General features: G+C 40.3%; 1 protein-coding gene across 1 annotated transcript in view; it reads left to right on the top strand.

Moving 5' to 3' along the window:
- The window catches only part of LOC127640238 (ras GTPase-activating protein 4-like), a 61,174-nt gene that overhangs the window by 34,030 nt on the left and 10,537 nt on the right, over positions 1–16,607 (top strand). Inside the window, exons 9-13 of the mRNA XM_052122693.1 lie at positions 9,296–9,413; positions 10,793–10,946; positions 11,072–11,136; positions 11,309–11,421; positions 11,541–11,733. Of these exons, the coding sequence (XP_051978653.1) occupies positions 9,296–9,413; positions 10,793–10,946; positions 11,072–11,136; positions 11,309–11,421; positions 11,541–11,733 (643 nt within the window). The remainder of the gene's footprint in view (positions 1–9,295; positions 9,414–10,792; positions 10,947–11,071; positions 11,137–11,308; positions 11,422–11,540; positions 11,734–16,607) is intronic.

The raw sequence follows: 16,607 nt of genomic DNA, 5'->3' as shown, positions 1-16,607 counted from the left end.
ACTACTCTCTCTATTAATATGAGTTAAAGGGATAGTTCACCCAAAAATTTAAATTCTCTCATTATTTACTCATCTTCATGATATCCCAGGAGTGTATGACTTTCTTTCTACACCAGAACACATTTGAAGAAAATTTGAAATATAGCTAAGCTCAGTGGGTCCTTAATGCAAGTGGATAGTGATCAGATTTTTGAAGCTCCAAAAATCACAGACAGTTATCATAAATGCCATTGATATGACTCCAGTGTAGGGGTGGGCGATATGACCAAAATCTTGACGATATCACAAATTTTACATCATGATAATGATATATATAACCAGAGGGCGTAGTCATGTGTCAGTCTGTTGGAGAGGGAGAGCGATAAGGCTCGTGACCTGGGCTGTAATTACCTCTAACCCCTTTCTCTCTCTCCACTCTGATGCTCTGGCGTGCCTTTTCAGGTCTCCCTCCACCATCACTATAATGAGAGACAGGTGTTAGAGGTAATTACAGCCCATGTGACGAGCCTTACCTCTCCCCCTCTCCAGCAGACCTGACACATGACCACGCCCCCATGCCACAACTGTATATAATAATAGCTATATCACTCATAAAATTATTCAAAAATGGTTTGTTTACATTCAGAAGGCATGATTAAATGTATTTTTTTTTAAATATATTCACATATGCGATCTTGAGGTAATCAAAAAGGTAACTAAAACTAATCTGATTACATTAACATTATTAAGGTAACTGGATTAAGTTACAGATTAAATTTTTACCAAGTAATCTTTATTTGTAACTGATTACATTTAAAAAGTAACCCTCCCAACCCTGTGTGTATTTTACAAAATCTGCTTGACAGATGACGCATAATTGTTGGCGCATGACACATTTTTTCAGCTGTTTTCTTTGTCAGTGTTTGTTAGAATATCAGGCTCTCTCGCGTTTGAGATGTTTGACTTCCTCCATTTTGCTTTAAGGTAAAAAAAACTCAAAACTCAGTAGAATTCAAGTGGGTCGTGCAAGCTTTGAAGTTTGTGCCACAATAGATAGAAACCGTGTTGAGTAGCGTAAGTGTTCGTGGAACCAAATCTGGAAGCCTGCTTGACTCAAACGCACTTTCATGCTTCAGTGATAGCACGCGCAAAAATCACGTGAAACACTGCTGCATGTGTCTGATGAGAAGCCCGAAATTTAGCTTGGGCAGCTGCCGAAAAATTGTCAGTTCCTGAAAATCCCTTTTTCTTGAAATCTCTTAGTCTGACATAAAGCTGCTCCACCTTCCTCCTCCTTTTCTCCAACAGAATGTGTACCGCGTACATTTTACATGAATAGAATGAAGTGCACATTTCTTCCATGTGGTGGCGGATTTGCCACGATACAGATGATAATCCAAATGTATACCGATTGTTTAGTTTATCATGTCTAAAGGTATATCACCCACCCCTACTCCAGTGGTGAAAAGAATGTCTTCTAAAGCGATTTGATCACATTTGATGTGAAAAAAGGTCAATATTGAATTACTTTTTAACTCTAAATCTTCACTTTCTGTAAGCTTCAGGACAGGGTGGAAATCATGCGGACTCTCGTATGACTGGAATGTTATTAATGAAATTGCCTATGCAATTTACCATTTCAAATGAAGGAATTTGCTATGCTAACACATTGCTTGAAATAAGAGGGAGGGGACATCTATATGGAGAGATTGTAGCAGGTAGTTGAATTTTGGAATGTAATTCCTTTTAATAACATTAACCTTCCCAATCATACATAAATGTAATGAAGCCCACCTACTCACATCGCTAACTAAAATTTGCTGGGAATAAAATACCCAAATATTTAATGCCATGTTTGGGCCACTAGAAGCTGCCCAGCTGAAAAGCCATTACCGGGCAGTATGCTGTCTGAGCCAAAGCTTCAGATTTAGAACAATTCACTCTGTATCCTGAGAAAAGGAATTAATAATTCTGTGGAGGCAAGGCATTGATATAGTAGGGTCGGAGACAAATCATAAAATGCCATCTGCCATATCAAATGCCTTTTCAGCGTCAAGTGAGATGGCAGCTACTGGAGTCTGATTGTACGCCACTGCCCACATGACATTAATGAAATGCCTAATGTAATCAGAAGCGTTACGACCCTGAATAAACCCCACCTGATCTATAAGTATATGGGATGTCATAACTTAATTGGTTAGCCAAAATGTTTGACAATATTTTAACATCTTGCTGGTTCAGGGAAATTGGATGGTAACTTGCTTGGATCTTTGTCCTTTTTAAGAATCAGACTGATCCAGGCTTGCGTCATGGTTGGCAGAAGTTTTCCATTCTTTAATGATTCCTTTAATGAGTCAGTTCTGTAGCATAAGATCTACTCAGCGGCAAAGCCATCCGGCCCTAGTTTCTAAAATCCTCATCAGTAGATGAAGATGTGGAACTATAGAGATCAAGATAGAATTCTTTAAAAGCATTATTAATATCAATACACTCTGTTTTATATATCTAGCCAGAAGATTCCCTCCCTTGTCCCCTGACTCCATGTATGAATGTCTTGCACTCCATGATAATGAGATGATCCATGAGAACTCCATGATCACTTTGCAGTTGGATTGCTCTAGTCCGGTGTTTCTACACAAATTTTGTGAGACAAAATTACACAATAAAAGATAATCTATAAAACAAACTCCAGCCAATATGTGTAATAAGCACAAAAACCATGTAAATTCATCCATAAATTTGTCCTAAACTTGTGTTACTCTATAAAATAATCTCCAGCCGCTAGGCGGAACCAGCGCAAAAAAAGTGTGCATTTACCATCACGCAAGTATCCGTCTATGACAACAGGTGAAAAATGACTAATACAAAGTAAGATCTAAAACAATTATAAATGTAAACATGATAATTATAATGATGATAATTGGTACTGAAATATAAAGCATGGTTCGAGGTAATCGTGTTTTTGTATTATTTTATGATTTAATCACAGATGTATAGGCTATATTTAAAGTGACCCTGCAGAGTTGCCTCACAATGAACTGTGGAAATAAAGCAAATTGAACTCAAAGCACCTGAGCTGAGACGATACTATTCTTGAAAAAATACATTGGTAAATAATTTGATATGTTGGTAAAGAACATCTGGCTTTCAATGCGTTATTTAGGATCATTTATCATGGCTCGCAAACTCTTCATTAGGCAACTATTCTTTATTTAATGCTATTTATTAGTTAGGCTATTGTATTGATATTAGAAGTTCCCTTGTACCGAGTAAAACCGGTAACGCCGTACACTTTGGCAACCCTACCATTGGAGGATTGTTTTTTACTCTTCCCTCCGGCTTTCACTATGTTACGCATGTGTGTTCTGGTCCATGTGTTGACAGGAAGTACTAATCCTTTCCCTGGATAAATCCTGGGATTTGTTTCTTTATGTTTGCTCCATCTCCCCCTCCACCCATCCCTATTCTCCACACATAAGAGATCGTTTGGCCACGTTGATGGACAGTGTGGATTCTATCTCAAGCTGAAAAAGGAGGAGTGGAGCAGAAAGGCTTAAGTAAAAACTCCTGTTAGGGCGATCCGGTTGGGCGATGACAAAAGCGATGCGTCATCAGAGAGCATTGCGCCTCTGTGGCTAGATGAAGGGAGAGAGAGTTTTGGGGGACACGAAGTGTCAGTGTGACAGAGAGTTGTGTGCTCATGGGACAGATGAGTTATTTTAATTAATTCGTTCATTTTTTCATGCACTTGACATTATTTGGGTATGGTTGTTGGCCAAATTTTTATATCTCAGTCACATAGTTCAAGCAGCACATATTCAATGATGAACAGATTTGGATTAAGCGCCTTTATAATGTGTTTTGTAGACAAAGTGTAATATTGTATAAATGTTCAAGAAATACAAGGTACAGATAAGACAACACGTTTTCATTGTTTTTGTATCATATGTTTTCTCTGTAGAGTTAAAAATACTGGATCTTTCCATAAGATCGTATATCTAATCAATGGATATTATTAAAGGCATATATGGACTGAATGTCCACAGTTTCAGGATTATAGAGACCTACTTCTTTCTTTCTTTAAGAATTCTTCTTATCAAAATATTTTAGAGTGGTGTCACTAATACTTTTTTTTGATAAATTCAAATTTACATTTTTGACACAATTAAAAAAATATTTAATCATGAAATTGAGGTTTTACATAAAATATTAGCAGATGCTGTAGTTACATACTCTGTCAGTCCTACAATGGCTGAAATGTGTGTGGAAATATGCGCGGCTGCACGCTCCAACTTAACATAGGTTAACAACACGGAGACCGATAAATCGCTAATTATTGCTGTATTCTGTGACATGTTTCAAATTTACTGCACATCTAGACTCTATCTGCAGGTGTTTATGGTTATACATACAAAATGATTGATATACTAAAAATACTTTTTAGATAAACATAACTATTTCTTGATATTGATTTTTAGACAACTTTCGAAAAGGACTTGATAAAAATAATACCTAAATTGGCTTTGAGGTATTTTGTAGTTTTCTTATTTTATACTACTATTTCTGAACATCAGTGTTATTTTAAGTAAATTAGATAAAAATGTATTTTACTTTTACGCTGTTGACAACTTTCTGTTTGTTGCACTTTTTTGTGCATTTCTGTTACAAATCTTTGTTTTCTATAAAACTTTCTAACCAGGTTGCCTTGCATTCTAATATTTAACATGTTACTTCAATCATGCTGGAGTTACTTTTTTGAAAAATACCTTTAAATGTAGGAAAATCAAATCGTAAATCTTCCTTAAGTTTAAACTTTTTTTTACTACTTGGGTGGTGTTTTATATTATTCATCTTTAGGTGTATAAAACTATCCTGCATCAAGTACAGAATTTAATAATCAATTATAAATACTGCAGATGAACTATTGCAAACAGGGTTCCCACTGTCATGGAAAACTTATATATATCAGGGAATTTTAAAATTATGATATCAAGGCCTAAAAAAAATCATTGGCTTATCTGTAATGAATATACATATTTTAGTAATGTAATTGCTCTTAGTGGGGAAAAAAAAAATCCATATCCAGTCATCAACGTGTTTAATGTGTATTTTTTGTTGTAACATTTTATTCATATCGATAACCTACAGTATGTATGTATATATGTATGTGTATATATATATATATATATATATATATATATATATATATATATATATATATAATATTTTTAATAATAAATAAATAAATATAATATTTTTTAATATTTCAAATATTATATTAATATTAAATATAACTGATTTTAGATATTTTAAAACATGTTCAGCAAATCAGTTTCCTGCTAAAAAGTTTTAACTTTTTTCTACTCATACCAGATTTAAAACAACCAGATGGGAAATAAAATGTCACAGCCAATCCTGAACAAAGGATTATTTCACCGTGGCTTTCTGTCCACCTGCAAGAACAAAAGCATTGTTGTTTGTAATTAATTTTTAAGTCATCATGCCCCTATATATATTACCTGAACTTATTTCCATATTTCTTCATGCCTCACGAGAACGTCCTTGATGTAATTAGTGATCTTTCTTTCAGAAGTTTGTTTGGTTATTTTACTCACACTGATGTCATTCTGATGAAAAGTTTTCCATTAAGCTCCTGTAATCTCTCGCTTCCCTCAGGTGATCTGCTCTTATCTCAGTGCACAAATCAAGCTGTTGTTGGTTTGTTTATTTCCTCTCTTCCTCCTCTTTACGCTCCCTCACCGTCTTCTTCCTGATTGGGTTTTTGACAGCCCACCGTCTGTTGCCTGCTGTTTAGTGACTGGCACTCCATACACACTTACTGCCGTCCAATTCCCACCTTCCCTTGTGTATTACCCGTCTTTACAGAGAAAGAGCATGCGGTGTATTGTGATTTTATGCACTAGTTGAAAAGTATACATACTATTATCATCTCCGTAGGAAAAACAATGTGTTGATGTTTTGAACCACTCCATATTGGGTTTGAATCTTTAAATGTGTCATATCATGAGGAATCAAATACCCCTTGATCTTTTTAAATAAGTTTGATCTGCAATGAAAACAACTTTCAGAACTCAGTCTAAAAAGACCATTTATTGAAACTAATCTGCAAAAATGACTCATTCTGAATGTATGAGCTTTAACGAGTGATAGTGAGCACAAACAGACCCAAGAGCAGAAGAACAGTTCAAAGGATTTATTTACAACAAATAATAGTATCCTCTGTGGAAGCCCAGCTGATACACAGCGATCTGGAAGGCAACCATACAGCCGACACGCGGGCAACCAACAGATATACGAGACGGGGGCCAATTAGGCAGAGAGAGTGAGGTTAGTACTCAGCATCAAACAGCTATCTATAAAGTAAACACATTAAAAATCTACAACAAACTCCACTCAGCATTAAACAACAATGCTCAAAACTCAGTCAACACTGAGCAACATTAAACATTAAACATTCAACATCTAACTACATTTAACATTAAACAATCCAGCCAAAGACATGACACACAAGGGAATTAATATAGGCATGAACAAACAAGGGGCAGGTGCCGTTCGCAGCTGAAAGTTGGCATGATCAGTGTTCCCGTGGAAACAATCAGGGTTACCATGGAAACCCTAATAACGTGTGCCAGCAGCACCTGAAACACATAAGGGCAAAAACGCCAACAGGCTTGGAACGGAACAAAACAAACAGGGAACAATGATGCCATGGTCGTCTTCAGGTGACAGGACCGTGACATCACCGGAGAGTGCACGGCAGTAATTAACACATGGCGATAACCAAAGACCGGACCCTTGTGCTCACACAAAGAATGTACACGAAACACAAGGCGGACAGGAGACGATAATGCCATGGTTCTGTCAGACAGAAACCCAACCTGACAATATGACAGGACCATGACATTAACACATTACCATAAAACACTTCAACCTTTAGCATACAGAAACTTGCCACACTCAGTCCCGGTGAGTTTGTGACAAAAAACAACAACAAACAAACAAAAAACACCAGTTTGTGCTGTTGGAAGAATTCAAGAGTTTTTAGTAAGGTCCCTGAAATTGACCTTATATACTTTCTTAATACGTGTTCTGGTCTTACTGTGCACAATACAGCAGTTCAAGTTACTCCATAGAAATTATTTTAAAAAAAATGAAAAAAAAATGTAAGGTTTGCAAAATGTACAAGCTTCCTTTTTGGCTTATGCCTTAATACTTTTTTCAACACCTCCCTTCTAACCACATGGCTCCATGCTATATGAAACTCCTACTTTTTGCGATCCAATACATTTATTATAGATAACATATCTACAAAGCTAGCATCGCATATTTTTACTTATTTTATGTGGAAAGACATCACTTAATGGAAGTTACAGTAAATGGGGTTGTGAAAAGTGCTTCATGTTGACTTTAATATGGCACATTTCTACCCATATTGTTTTGTGAACAATGTGTGACAACTGGGTCTAATAAGGGGGTACAAATTATTCCTATGCCCATGCAATACTCACAATTCAAACATTTGAATCTTAACGACACTGATTAGGCCGCACAGCATACAGAGAAACATAGGACAAGTTTCTGCTTTATTGGTTTGTTCTGGGTGATGTTAGTAAAACCAACACATTAGGACTCAACAAACAGAATCTAGGATTGTACAGCTGTGGTCAGCCTACATCGAAAGTCATTTTTACTTCAACGTGAGACATACCTTTCTGAAGACAAATTGTCTGCAAATGCTTGAAGCAATATTGTGTTTTTCCGTTCGGCTACTACATTGCCCTCATTTTCTGTTCCATCATGACAGCGCCAGAAATCACAGTCACCCTGACACTCACTGTAATAACATTTACTGTTTGGCTTTTTTTGTGTACTGTGCTCAGAACAGTGTGCTTAATGGAGTCATTCCATGTAATGTTGTTTGCCTTCCTGGAAATGTTTTACTGTATTTTATTTTCCAGATGTCATTATGAGCACGCCCTCTGACAATGTTCTCTATAGATTAAGGACATTTGTGATCATTTATTACACCAAAATTATTATTATTATTTTTTTAAATGTAAAAAGTATTTGTTGCTAATTTATTTTAAGAAATAATCTAAACATTTTGAACATCTTATACAGTAGGTGCTTAATTCTTTGTGCTCGGTCTTATGTTATAGTACAGGATGTGTACATAGGGACAAGGCGAAAGGGAATCAGTCACCACACTGTAAAAATGTTTTGTGAGGTATCATAAAATATGTGCTTGATGAGGTAACATCTAAATTAATTGCCTTTTTAAAAAAAGGTTCAGAAGTTCGCAGCCTCCTTTCCGGTTAGGCCAAAATAAAAGCACGGTTAATAAAAGTCTTTTTGAAATGACAGGACTAAGGGGTGGGTGAAATATCAATTGCAATGTTGCCAGATCTCACAACAGAAACAAGAAACCTGATCTGGAAATTCAAGCCCAAAATAAGCTACTTGTGGATTTATCAGTATAAAAATCATAACAAGCAGTTAATTAACAGTTAAGTATAATTTTAATAAAAGATATGCTTCTCAGTCAAAACACTGCAGCATCAAGTCTGTAACAATAATTCAGTGAAGACTTGTAAACAACTGAGAAATGTACTTTTTACCTCTAATACAGGATGTGACATCCACAGTGTGCAATTATGCAAAGAAATGTGTGATGCAGGAGTTTTCTCAAAGCACATGTTTCATTTTTTCAGGACCAAAACATTCCAAAAATGTACTGCGATAAAACATTTGGCCTTTTAGTTCCATGAAAAAAATTATCAGAACGAAATTTTGTGGTTATAACCGGTTACCGGCATTTAAAAACTCTGGAACAATTGAAATCACTTTGTTCCCATTTTCATTAGTACATGTTGGTTACATCACTGAAAGTTTTTGTGGGTTAGATCAATTAGATCCTTGAGGTAACAACTGCAGGTTACCACTTTTTTAGTGCAACAGTTATCTGTAAATCATGTAAAACTTCCAGTTTAAGTCAGAAGTAGTTTTGAGCTACTTCTGCCACCAATACTTAGAAATTAGCTTTTGCCAAGGCACTAACAAAAAAGTACCATGGTGTTCTTTTATGTCCCTTGGTTTAACTTATACATAACATGTCATATGATTGTCAATCTTTCAGTACCATGGTATATATAAAAGTACCTTGATAATATTGTATGACATAGTGCCTTTTTTTTTTTGGAAGGGGAGTTATGCCCTCCTACAAAGTAAATGGAATTAAAGGAACATTATTAAGTGTAAATGCAATTCTTTTCTCTTCTCCTTCTCTCTTTTTAAGAGGAAATCTGGGTTCTTTGCGGCTGCAGCTTCGGCTTCGAGACGAGGTTGTGTTGCCATCCAGCCATTACAAGCCACTCACAGAGCTCCTCAGTCAATCAGTCGGCTCTCAGCTCAACGTGAGTCTCATCTCAGGAAATATGCCTCTGCATTATCTCTTTAATTCACATTGCATATTACGCATTTCAAAATCATAACAAAATACTATCAGTTTGAATTGTGTAATGTTTAACTAAATTAAATGAATAAAACTTAAAATTTATTGTTTTTTAACATTACTCAATTCAATTTGATGAAATTTTGTTGTGAAATTAAAATGCATGAATCTAAAAAAAACAGTGCACACACTATTACAGAGTGTGCACTGTAATAGTGTCTGAATGAATACTGGTACCGTTAAAGGGACAGTTCACATTTACTCACCCTCATTTCATCCCAGTTGTGTATGACTTTCTTTTTCCGCTGAACACAAATTAAGAATCTTAGAAGAATATTTCAGCTCTGTAGGTCCATACAATGCAAGTGTATAGTGACCAGAAATTTGAAGGTCCAAAAAGCACATAAAGGCAGCATAAAAGTAATCCACAAACTCCAGTGGTTAAATCAATATCTTCAGAAGCAATATGATGGGTGTGTGAGTGAGAAACAGATCAATATTTACATCCTTTTTACTATTAATCTCCACCTTTGTCCAACCCCAACCAGAAGGTGGCTGAATGTAAAAGTGAAAGTGTAGATTTTCAATAACAAATGACTTAAATATTGATCTGTTTCTCATCCACACTTATCATATCACTTCTGAAAACATGTATTTAACCACTGGAACCGTATGGATTACTTTTATGCTGCCTTTATGTGCTTTTTGGACCTTCAAAGTTCTGGTCACCATTTACTTTCATTTTATGGACCTATATATATCTGAAATATTCTTCTAAAAATATTAATTTGTGTTCTGCAGAAGAAGGAAAGTCATACACATCTGGGATGACATGAGGGCGAGTAAATTATGAAAATTCTAAATTTTTGGGTGAGCTATCCCTTTAAATTTAAGGATGCACAATATACAGTATATCGGTCACCATGGCAGTATTGGCCATGATTTTCATTAATATCAGCAGACAATATTAGGTTATATTCTTTCCAGTTTAAACAGTACACTCTTTTACTATGCCAGATTTTAAAAGTATTAAATACTTGTCCATATTTCTAATGTACATTATGATATGTTGATTACTGATTTTGCTTGAAGTATTTGACTTGTGTGTGTGTTTTTATATTCAAAAACAGGTGAAACTGTATAGATTTAGTATAATATCAGCCATTATATTGGTAATCTGCCATATAATACAATAATTATAGGTTATCAGTATCAGCAACATTTCTATATCGGTGCATCCCCAGTTAAATTGTTGTGCAGGTAAACAATCAATAAATGATGAATATTTTCCTACTAACGCTTTTAACATATGTATTTTTTTATATATATATATATATATAGGGCAACTGGCCAGATCTCATCATGCTGATTGACGAGACCACTACAGCAGAGAGCAGACAGGAAGTGGCTAATAATCTGGTGAAGCTGTTTTTGGGTCAAGGGCTTGTCAAGGAATTCTTGGATGTACTGTTCAAACTGGAGCTGGAAAAGACTAGTAAGCATGTTAGGCACATAAATGTTATTCATGTTCATATGGCAACAACAAAATTGCCCCAAAACATTCTAGTTTATACAGCACATACTGGGATTAATGCTATAATTTTCTTTGTTATATTTCAGCTGAGCCCAACACTCTATTCCGCAGTAATTCGTTAGCATCCAAGTCTATGGAGTCTTTTTTGAAGGTGCATCAATCTTTTTTTAAATTATTTATTTATTTAGTTTTTTGCTGTGTTTTGCTCATCCATACAGACTGAAACCTCCTGCTGTTTTATGGCTTTTACTCTAGCAATATTTGTAATGTGGTTATGTTCAAAATAACACAAAGGCATCTTTGTCTTCCTCTGCTCTCTGCAGGTGGCTGGGATGCAGTATCTGCACCGGCTTCTGGGCCCCATTATAAACCGAATCTTTGATGAAAAGAAATATGTGGAACTGGACCCCAGTAAAGTAGAACTGAAAGAGGCTGGGTTAGACAATAACAACTCAACCATGTCCTTTTATCTTAACGTTTTTTTTTATTTCATTTTTTTATGTGAGTCAAGTTCAAAAGGACAAGTTTTTCAGAGTCTCCTATCTGGTATTGTAGGTGTGCTGGTTTGCATCGTCAGCAGACTGAATCGGATGTTATTCAGCAGAGCACCAATCTCCTGAATTCGTACCTCTCTGAACTGCTCACCTCGATCCTGCAGTCTGCCTCCTACTGCCCTCTGCTCATCTGCCAGGCTTTCCATCAACTCTACCACAGAGTGCAGGAATGCTTCCCTGATCCTGAGTACCGAGTCAGTAACATTTATTTCCTTATATGTTATTTATGTTGTAGTACTCTATGCCTGATTTTTAAACAGTCTTTTAAACAGTCTTTTTAAAAACAACTGACTCTTCGCTAATCCTGCCCTAAACGAGTTACTGACCAATCCTATTTTAGCAACTGTTACCATGTGCAATTTTCATCTGACAAGCATTTACTTTTTTTCTAATGAGAGTCAATGGGAGTCATGTGTGTATTGGTAGTTATAAGTTTTATTGAGAAAGTATTTTATCTTTTATCTATTCTTTAATTAAATCTTGCAAAGTGCATGCTATGGTTTAAACTCTGTGTCTAAAATGAATATGTACAGTATAACATCAGAAAGGACACCCACATTTGCGCCAAGTTAAATTACAGCTCAGTTCATTTATGTATTGATTCAGGTAACAGTAGAGGCGATAATAAAAATAAAAAGTTCACAGCTCCATATTAAGTGTGTTTTAAAAAGTGACGTTATGAGAAGTGCTGTTCACTTATACTAATGTTATCAAGTTTGTAATCCATGTCAAATTGCTCTTTTCTCTTTTCAGGTCTATTTGGTTTTCATTTACCTCTATTCTGATTCAGTCTCGACACAGTTTTTAATCACATTACTGTGTAATTTAACAATTTCTTTAAAGAAAATGTCAGATAAAAATACATGGCAATGCCACTCTTCATTCCGGCCCACACAAAAATTATATCAATTCAGTTTATGAGAATATTTGACAAAAAACGTGCCGTTAACGGCAATCTACCATTTATTCTTATGGGAAGCTCTGCAAAACTGGTCTGAGTGAGCAATGTTACCAAGGGGGTGGAGCTTAGCAAAGGGTCAATTTAGTTCACCTAGCGACCATCTTGGTAAGGCCCCTGGGTGGCTGTGTTTTAGTGCAGCTCCGACCTACTTGAATGTAAAAAGACCAAAATCTTCAAAACTGTGTGCCAAGCTTACACTTCATTTACTTTAAAGTTCCCCTTCTGTCGCTCCCTCCACGTTGTGTCGGAGAAGCGACACTAGGGGTCTCTCTTGAGCACCGATATATGCCTCTGATCTATGAAAAAAGGCCAATGAGAAGTTGGCAGATGGTATTTGCATACCCCGCCCCCGGACATACGGGTATTTAGGCGGGGCAAATACGGGAGTTCATTCAGAAAATTTCTTCGGAGCCGATGGTCGTGCATGCAGTTTGCTGCGAGTCACACACCAGTTCCTGTTTAATCCTCTGACGCTCTGCATGCTGTTGGACGCATAACAGCGGCTTTCTCCTTCCTTGCACGGCTGTGCATTGTTGCCCCTGGGCGCTTCGACAGTGCAGACAACTCGAAAGAGTTATTCTAAAAGAGTAATTTTGCTCTAAAGAGCAAACACAGCGGCGTTGAACGTCCTTTGCAGGACGCGTCTTTTTAAAGACGTTTTTTCCACCCCTGTGTAGTTTCTGGATGCGGTTAATTTCTCCCCACCTCTGACGGTCATAAAAACTGCCTCGCGTACCTGGGTTGCGATCACACGCAGGCAGCGTTTTTATGAATTGTCTATGTTTTCAGTACAAGAACATAGCCATGACAGCATTGCGGTCACGGCTTTCTCTTGTAGTGAGAGAAAGCTACTTCAGCCGCCCCCCCGCGCCTCGCCTCCTTCCTACGGGATTGGGGCAGGCGCCGCGGGCGATGAAGACGATTTGGGGAGAATATCGGGACGTTTTCGCCGGGAAAATCCCCTCGAAACCTCCCGCCTCCCCGGCATGCTTGCCTGCTTCCCCCGAGCTCGGGATGAGTGTGGTCCGCTTAACGGCCTACTGTCCGGTCCCTCGAGCTCCCGGACATTGGATGACGACATCACCGCTGCATCGGAGAGTGTCACAGCGGCGTCTGATGCGGATAACTCGCCTGGGCCGCCACCTTTGGGTCTGCCGCCCAGTCTGAGCCTGACACACGGAGGTCCGCTATGCTTCCCCGGGCTTAATTGGTTCCGCGGGCATGTGCGCCTCTCACAGCCGCGCCCCACCCGGTTCCTTTCTTCACGGACGTGCATGACGAGCTGAGTAAGCCGAGCTTCCTCGCTCCTCCGCTCTCGCTATCCTCGGCGGTAGAACGGTCCCAGAACGCTCCCCCCTGCACGCCATGGCCCCCTCCTGCAAGTCCACTGGGCCAAGGCACTTCAAAATTTGCACTTGGGTAGTCCTGTTCTTGATGTGCCGCAGGAACTGCACTCGGACAGGCGATGGCCACCCTTGTGGTACAGAAACATAACACATGGACTGGACCTGAATCCTCAAAGAAAACCTCCACATGGACTGGACCAAGAAACCTCCCATTGCCCGCTCTGGTACGCCCGAACAGAGGCTCCCCTTGGGGCAAACGCATTGGCGCAAGTACGTATTCCCCACAGTGAGCCTTCTTGCACAGGTGCTGTGCAAGGTCAGGGAGGACGAGGAGCAAGTCACCTTAGTGGTCCCCCATTGGCCCACTCGGACTTGGTTCTCGGATCTCACGCTTCTCGCGACAGCCCCTCCCTGGTGAATTCCCCTAAGGAAGGACCTTCTTTCTCAGGGACGGGGCACGCTCTGGCATCCACACCTAGACCTCTGGAACCTCCAAGTCTTGGACGGGACGCGGAAGAGCTAGCCGGTCTACCATCGACCGTCCTAGACACAATCAACCAAGCCAGAGCCCCTTCTACCAGGCAGCTTTACGCCCTAAAGTGGCGCCTGTTTGCATATTGGTGTTCTTCCCGAGCTGAAGACCCACAGAGGTGCGCAGTTAGGTCAGTGCTTTTGTTCCTACAGGAGAGGCTGGAGGGGAGGCTGTCCCCATCCACCCCCGAGGTGTATGTCGCCGCCATTGTGGCTCATCACGACACAGTAGACGGCAAGTCTCTGGGTAAGCACGACTTAAGTATCAGGTTCCTAAGAGGCGCCCGGAGGCTAAAACCCTCCCGGCCAAGCCTGTTCCCCTCCTGGGATCTCTCAGTGGTCCTCACGGGCTTCCAGAGACCCCCCCTTCGAGCCGCTAGACTCAGCTGTACTCAGAGCCCTCGCTCTCAAAATGGCCCTGCTGATCACGCTCGCCTCCATCAAGAGGGTCAGGGACCTGCAAGCGTTCTCTGTCAGCGACACTTGCCTGGAGTTCGGTCCGGCAGACACATACGTGATCCTAAGACTGTGACCGGGCTACATGTCCTAGGTTCCTACCACGCCCTTCAGAAGATCAGGTAGTGAACCTGCAAGCGCTGCCCTGGGAGGAGGCAGACCCAGCCCTTTCGTTGCTGTGTCCGGTACATGCTTTGCGTATCTATTTGGACCGCACGCAGAGCTCTAGACGTTCTGAGCAGCTCTTTGTCTGCTTTGGGGGATAGCAGAAAGGGAACGCTGTCTCCAAACAGAGGCTCGCCCACTGGGTTGTCGATGCCATTTCATTGGCGTATCACACCCAGGCCGTGCCCCCCCCCTTGCGGGTTCAAACGCACTCAACCAGAAGTGTTGCGTCCTCGTGGGCACTGGCCAGGGGCACCTCCCTAGCAGACATCTGTAGAGCAGCAGGGTGGGCAACACCTAATACGCGAGATTCTACAAGTCAGTATCGTCCCGTGTTTTCTCAGGTCCAAGCCCGTAGAACTCTGTAACATGCCGACGAACTGGCTGGGTGAATCGCTTGCACCTAGCGCCCTTTCCCTAAGCCGAGTTAAAATAGTGCACCTTTTTTCCCAGGAGACCCCATCTCTCGGATCCCTGGTTGATTCCTCCCTAGCCCTCATGGGTCCGCAGTTCAGGAACTCGCCGACCCAAGCCACTACGGGTACTTAATCTACCTTGTACTGGAATAGGTGCTCCACAGGTTTAAGGCCTCCTGTACAGACTCCCCCTGTGTGTAATCTCTGCAGTACTGTCCCCTCATGAGCGGAATCCCGTGTCTCCCTTAGGCAGTTCCAGCTGCCTCGGTCACCGTGCTGTAGCAACTCCCCCCTCTACGAGGCTGGATCTACAACCGCGCCAACTTTCCCACATAGGTCCTAAATGGCCATGTGATGTATTCGCCACATTTACCACCCCTGCAGGGTAGGTGTGGTCTCCGCAGGGTCTTCTCCCTCTGAAAGAATAGGAAACTGGGTAAGACCCCCTTCCCTTAATGCATGTAAGGGCCCCAGCCGCAATTGCGCTATGCAAGAAACATAGAGAGAAAAGAGGCCCGGCCAGGCTTGGCCCATTCCCAGGTTGGCAAGCATCACCTTGTTCACCTCTCTAGGGTAACCAGAAGGATTCTGATGACTTTAATCGGGCATTGGGGAAGGGTACGTGCAGCCTGATACAGTTGGTCGTGTTTTGCACGTAAAGAATACCTGCCCGCTTCTGTATCAGCAGTTCACGTACACGGCTCAGTGCATGGCATGATTGAAGTGGGACCCCTAGTGTCACTTCTCCGACACAAAGTGGAGAGAGCGACAGAAGGGGAACGTCTAGGTTACATATATAACCTCTGTTCCTCGATGGAGGGAACGAGACGTTGTGTCTTCCCCGCCATGTCGCTGAGCCGAGCCACTGTTGTGGCCGGACCATTTCTGGCTCCTCAGAAAAATCCTGAATGAACTCTCGTATTTGCCCCGCCTAAATACCCGTATGTCCGGGGGCGGGGTATGCAAATACCGTCTGCCAACTTCTCATTGGCCTTTTTTCATAGATCAGAGGCATATATCGGCACTCAAGAGAGACCCCTAGTGTCGCTTCTCCGACACAACGTCTCGTACCCTCCATCGGGGAACAGAGGTTACATACTTAACCTAGATGTTATTTACCATAGTGAGTTTTTTCTACGAGTGGTCTGTCTCCTCCTTTGAGGGTCTTTGTTTTAGTCTAGTAAGTTATTGAA

Source organism: Xyrauchen texanus, chromosome 4 (assembly GCF_025860055.1).
Source record: "Xyrauchen texanus isolate HMW12.3.18 chromosome 4, RBS_HiC_50CHRs, whole genome shotgun sequence".
NCBI lineage: Eukaryota > Metazoa > Chordata > Actinopteri > Cypriniformes > Catostomidae > Xyrauchen > Xyrauchen texanus.
The sequence above is the reverse complement of the archived record's forward strand: the minus strand, read 5'-3'. Positions and strand labels throughout refer to the sequence as shown.